We start from the raw sequence: 6,000 nt of genomic DNA on the forward strand, positions 1-6,000 counted from the left end.
TGCTCGCTGGCACCCAGCGCATAGCTGGAGGAGCTGCCTCCGTGCGTCCCCAGGCGTGTCCCCCAGGTCTGGCCTGGTCCCTGAAGGCAGGGATGAGATGAGTGAGTCCCTGATGCCCTCGGTGTCAGGCAGGGAGAGGCGTGGACTTGTCAGGAGATTTTAGGGGCCCTTGGCGAATGTTCACGAACCCCTTTTCCCTGCAGCGGCGGAAGTCGCGGTATGCGGAACTGGACTTTGAGGTGAGTCCTGGTGTCCCCTCCCCCAGACACTTAGGGCCAGATGTGCTCTGAGCTCCCACACGGCCAGGCAGCCCCCCAGGAGCCAGGGGACAGGCAGGGCGGGCAGGGTGGGCTCCTGGCCCAGGACTCACTGTCCAGACCCCGCCTGCAGAAGATCATGCACACCCGGAAGCGGCACCAAGACATGTTCCAGGACCTGAACCGGAAGCTGCAGCACGCAGCGGAGAAGGACAAGGAGGTGCTGGGCCCGGACAGCAAGGTCTGAAGGGCAGGGAGGGGCGGGGTGGGGAGAGCCCTTAGGTCAAGCCTCGTCTCCCTTCTTCCCTGGCTTTGCCCACTTCATCCACTCATTCATTCATTCATTTGCCTGTCCCTGAGGGCCGGCCTGACCCTGCGATGCCAGATTCTGGAGGCCATGGCCATGCTGGGAGCTGAGCGGTCATGAGCCTGCTCCTGGGGCCAGGGGTCTGGATTAGGGTGGAGCCAATCCAGCGCAGGGCCCCCATAGCCTGACCCGACCATGGGGTTCGCAACCTCTGCCAAGGCTGGGGAGAGGATCTGCGCCTGCCGCTGCCCAGCTCTGTTCTGGGCTCTTGTCCTGAAAGCCTCATCCTGTCCCCTGTCTGTCCCCCACCTCCCGTCCCTTCCTCACTGATTCGTGTCTGCCTCCTCCCCCCGCTCCTCGGGCTCATGGCTCTCCCTCCGGGCCCCCACCCCTCCTGCACTACTGGGCCACCCAGCAGCCGGAAAAGCAGCAGACGCCCAACAAGAGGCCCTGGGAGAGCCTCCGGAAAGCCCACGGGACGCCCACGTGGGTGAAGAAGGAGCTGGAGCCGCTGCAGCCGTCGCCGCTGGAGCTTCGCAGCGTGGAGTGGGAGAGGTCGGGCGCCACGATCCCGCTGGTGGGCCAGGACATCATCGACCTCCAGACCGAGGTCTGAGCGGGTGGGCGGCGGCCACGCACCGGGCCATGGAGGAGGGATGCTGCTCCGCCCGCTCCTGCCACAGACGGGCACAGACACGCTCGCGGGCGGCGGGCCAGGCCCGCGCCCCGGCCTCAGGGCGCTCAGACGGCGGCCAGGCACAGGGCCCGCAGTGCTGGGACCAGAGCCAGATGCAGGACAGGAGGCAGCCCGGCCAGCAGGCACAGGGCACCAGAGGCTGAAGGTGCCTCAGACTCTGCCCTCCTCGGGCCGAGGCCCGGCGGGCAGATGGGCAGACGGCTGTGGACCATGGACAGGCCCAGTGCGGCCAGCGTCCCAGGGTGCCCACCTGAGCTCCTGCTGCGGAGGACCAGCCTGCTTGGCCCGGCCGGCCTGGCACCGTTTTTTAAACACCCCCATCCCTTGGGAAGCAGCCAGCCCCCTACACCTTCCAGGGCCCTGGGCCCCTCCTAGACCCAGGTGGAGAGCACAGCCCTCCGACCCTCACGGCCCCCAGGGGCAGGACTGAGCCCCCTCGAGGAAGAAGCAGGGGGGAATCTATTTTTTCTCTCCTTTTCTTTTCTTCAATAAAAAGAATTAAAAACCCATGTCCTCTCTGTGTGGTCTCCCTCTGTGTGGCCCGGTGTCCTGGCCCAGCCCTGGCTGCTGGGGTGAAGTCCTGCCTGGCCTTGGTGTCCCCTCATCCCTGGGCCAGGAGGACTGGGGAGGCCAGGTGGGCCCTGCAGCTCCTGCCTTGCCCTGGGCCTGGACGTCTGGGCCTTGGGCTCCCAGGCCAGCGGCCGTGTGGCTCCCAAGGTGTCCCCTCTCCCTGGGGCTCTGGGAATATTCAGGGAGCCCCAAGTGCTGGTGCCCTTGGCTCCCTCCTGACCCTTCTCAGCACATGAGCTTCACACAGCTCTGAGGCCCCTCAGTGGGGACACATTCGACTCTCCTTGTTCCTTTAGTCATTTTCAGGAGGGACAGAATGAACACACCAATTCTTTAAAATAGTCTGACACAGTGGAAATGCATGTGGGGGCAGGGACTCCAAGGGAGGGAGGAAGCCTCCCTCTCAGTGCTCCCCCCTCCTTCCCGCCCACCTGGGGCCCTGCCCTTCTCTGCTCCTGCCTCTGCCCTGGGGCAGGCACAGTTCTGGGTCCCCTCTTCATTGCTGGGAGCACTTCCTGTCCCCAGGCCTGGGTCCTGTCTGCCCGGGGGGGAATGGGGAGCACATGTGAACACTCCTAGGCCCTCCCCCACCAGCCCAAACGGAGGCCCCTCCTTCCCTGCACCCTCCTCCCACCCCAGGAGCTTTGAGATGCACGTCCTGCCTTCCTCTGTGTCTCCGGCAGGGGGCAGCCTGAGCCCCCGAAGGGAGGCTGGTTGGGGGAAGCCACAAGGCTGGCAGGGACAGTAGCGGGGAAGGAGGGGCCCCCCTCAGACTGTGCACTCCACCCTGCAGGGCCCCAGGACCAGGAGAAAATTGCACAGAGGCTGGGCTGTGAGAGCAATGCCGCCCCAAGCTGCAGAGGGGGCTACAGCCTGGCATCCCCCTCGCCCCCCTGTAGGCTCAACTGTGCCTTGTCACGCCTCCTGACCCCAGAGTCCTCACCAGCAGAGAAGGCGGGACGGGGGAGGTGCTTGTGGGTGCGGTGACCGCAGTGACCGTGGGTGATCACAGATGGTCACGTGTGGCCATGACTGACTGCACTGAGTGGGTGGACGTGGAGTGGATGTCTGGGAACGGGGCGGTGTGTCTGCAGTGACCCAGAGGAGATGGTGCAAAGTCCCTGGGTTCCAGCAGTTGAGAAGCACAGTCCCCGAGTCGCAGATCTGAGCACCCCCAGAAAACCAGAATGTTTTGGCGAGATTGGACAACAAAACCCGATGAAAACCGAGTCACACTATATCTCTAAAGCTCCTTTGAACCGCTGCATGCACACGCGTGTATGTTCTGCAGCAGGGATGCTAATGCATTTTATTATGCTCCTCCCAGGATACTAAGTGAAATATCACACACATCACACCTTCTTTCTTAACCCAAACAGTTTCCACTTGGCACCGGGGTTTCAGATAAGAGGCTGTGGACTGTGGTCCCTTCCTCATCCTTAGTTACGGAAAGAAACTAAGGATGGCTCCTGGGAGCAGGTGGAGAAAGCGCTGAGCGCCCAGCTCCCCGCCTGCAGAAGGCAGCACAGAGCCTGGGGCAGGTTTTGGAGGTGGGGCTTCCACTCAGGTCACCCCATCCTTGTAGAGGGGCCAGAGCAGGTTCTTGGCCAGCTCCCTGACCTGCTGGCCCCATGTTCACACCCAGTGACAGGAGAAGCTGCAACAAAACAAAACAACGAATAACAAGAAGGGACCCAAGCCACACAGCCCTGCATGCAAGGGAAGCAACTCAGGACAGTGTGAGCCGCTGGGGTCAGACATACAGAGTGACCAGGAGCAGAAGCAACTCAGGACAGTGTGAGCTGCTGGGGTCAGACACACAGAGTGACCAGGAGCAGGAGCAACTAAGGACAGTGTGAGCCACTGGCGTCAGACACGCAGAGTGACCAGGAGCAGAAGCAACTCAGGACAGTGTGAGCTGCTGGGGTCAGACACACAGAGTGACCAAGGTCAGGGCTCACAGTGTGCCCAGGTCAGGGATTAGCCTGTGACCAGAATAAGGGTTCAGCCTGTGGCCGGGATCAGGGCTCAGAGTGTGGCCAAGGTCAGGCTCAACGTGTGATTGGGGCAGGGCTCAGTGTCCCCATGGTCAAGACTAAGTGGCAGCCAGAGTCCCGTTTCTCCTTCACTGTGGTCCGCCCCTCCCAGAAGGCCATGTCTGTGCCAGGAGAAGCTATATCCCATGTCCTGCCCTGGCCCCAGCGTTCACAACGACGCATCACAGAAATTGCTCTCTTCCCCTGTCTCTCAGAGCAGGAAGCTGGCCAGGGATCATCCCTGGAGATTCATCAAACCCTTGGGTCTGCCCCAGGCACCTTCTTGTGGTGAGCCGTGTGCTGGTCAGTGCTTTGGGCCCGAGGCCATGGAGATGCCCCAAGCTGGAACAGGCGCCTCTTCCCAAACTTCTGCTGGTTTCCCTCTGCTTCATCCAGCTGCTCGCAGTGATGTGCTCTTGGCACTGAGCAAGGCAGGGACCACGATTCTGTCTGTAGGAGAGGATACCCAGACTCAGGCTGGCTGGCGTCCCACAGGCGTTGAGAGCAAGGCTATACCCACAATGCAGCGCCCCCACCTCAAATTCCCTGACCCTCCCCACAACGGGGTGCTTTCCTGAGAGTACCAGTGGCACATCCATCTGCCACTCCCTCCACCTGAAGCTACTCCTTTCCTGTGGAGTCCAGGGCTGACCAGTTTGCCAGAAAGATCTTCATGGGCCTTGTGTTTACTCTATTGTCTTGGCCTCCTTGTACAAGTGCCACCCTCCTCAGCAACATGTCACTGGTGAAGTTGAGACCACCTCCTCTGACACCCTCCATCTGTCGCCATCAGCAGCACCTGCCCTTGGGAGAACTGCTGGACTGAGAATGGTGGAGGCCACTGTGATAGGCAGGAGCACTGTGGGGGCCAAAGGTGGGGGTGACAGTTTTGTGGACAGATCTGGGGCTGGAGATATTGGTGGTTGTGATGATGATGGTGATAATGATGGTGACAGTAGTGCTGATGGTGATAATGGTGGTGATGGTTGTGACGGTGATAGTGGTGATGATGGTGATGATGATGATGATGATGATGATGATGGTGGTGATGGTGATGATATTGGAGAGTGATTTTGGGTGCTGGTGATGCCCAAGACAGCAGACACCACGATCTCTGTTGTAATGATGGTGCTTATAGGTTTGGAAATTATTTTTTATTTATTTATTTATTTTTTAAACGGAGTCTCGCTCTGTCGCTCAGGCTGGGGTGCAGTGGCCGGATCTCAGCTCACTGCAAGCTCCGCCTCCCGGTTCATGCCATTCTCCTGCCTCAGCCTCCCAAGTAGCTGGGACTACAGGTGTCCGCCACCACACCCAGCTAGTTTTTTGTACTTTTTTTAGTAGAGACGGGGTTTCACCGTGTTAGCCAGGATGGTCTCGATCTCCTGACCTCGTGATCCGCCCGTCTCAGCCTCCCAAAGTGCTGGGATTACAGGCTTGAGCCACCGTGCCCGGCCAGGTTTGGAAATTATTATCTTGCCAGCTTACTCTGTTCCTCACTCCCATAAACTGGGAGTGTCTGGAGGATGGATGGGTGGAAGGATGGATGGGTGGATAGACGGATAGATGGATGGATGAAAGGATGGACAAATGGGGGATGGACGGATGGACGGATGGACGGATGGTGATGAACAGATGGATAGATGGACGTGTGGATGGATGAATGGGTAGATAAATGGATGGGTGGATGAGTGGGTGGATGGACAGGTGGGTGGATGAGTGGGTGGATGGATGGATGGTGGATGGATGGACGGATGGATGGATGGATGGAGGATGGATGGGTAGATGGAAGAAAGGATACATAAGGACAATGACTAGAGTCTCTGAGTCACCTGGAGGTGGAGCAGACAGGAGTGGCAGCCACCCAGGCGCTGTGCGTCTCGTCAGCACCCACACTCCTGAGATGAGGAGGAAGCTCCTTCACACCTAACTCCTATCTGCTCATTCCCCTTCCTGTCACCGAACAAACAATGCCAGAAGGGGAGGAAGCCTAAGAAGTTTTCCCCACCCCCTGCACCAAGCGGCTGTGTCTCTAGGCAGGCCAGAGGCTTTTTCCGGCAAGGCCCTTCACAACCACCTCTCTCACCCCCCTTCCCTGGCCCCAATCCAGCAGTAATAGAGCTTGCTGTCAGG

General features: G+C 59.8%; 1 protein-coding gene across 1 annotated transcript in view; it reads left to right on the forward strand.

The window, feature by feature from the left end:
* Positions 1 to 1,770, forward strand: part of ADGRB1 (adhesion G protein-coupled receptor B1) — a 93,973-nt gene extending 92,203 nt beyond the window's left edge. The window contains 3 exon segments of the mRNA XM_031669793.1: positions 204 to 239; positions 391 to 498; positions 983 to 1,770. Coding sequence (XP_031525653.1) covers positions 204 to 239; positions 391 to 498; positions 983 to 1,180 — 342 coding nt within the window. The 3' untranslated portion in view covers positions 1,181 to 1,770.
* Positions 1,771 to 6,000: the final 4,230 nt, after the last annotated feature.

Source organism: Papio anubis, chromosome 8 (genome assembly GCF_008728515.1).
Source record: "Papio anubis isolate 15944 chromosome 8, Panubis1.0, whole genome shotgun sequence".
Lineage (NCBI taxonomy): Eukaryota > Metazoa > Chordata > Mammalia > Primates > Cercopithecidae > Papio > Papio anubis.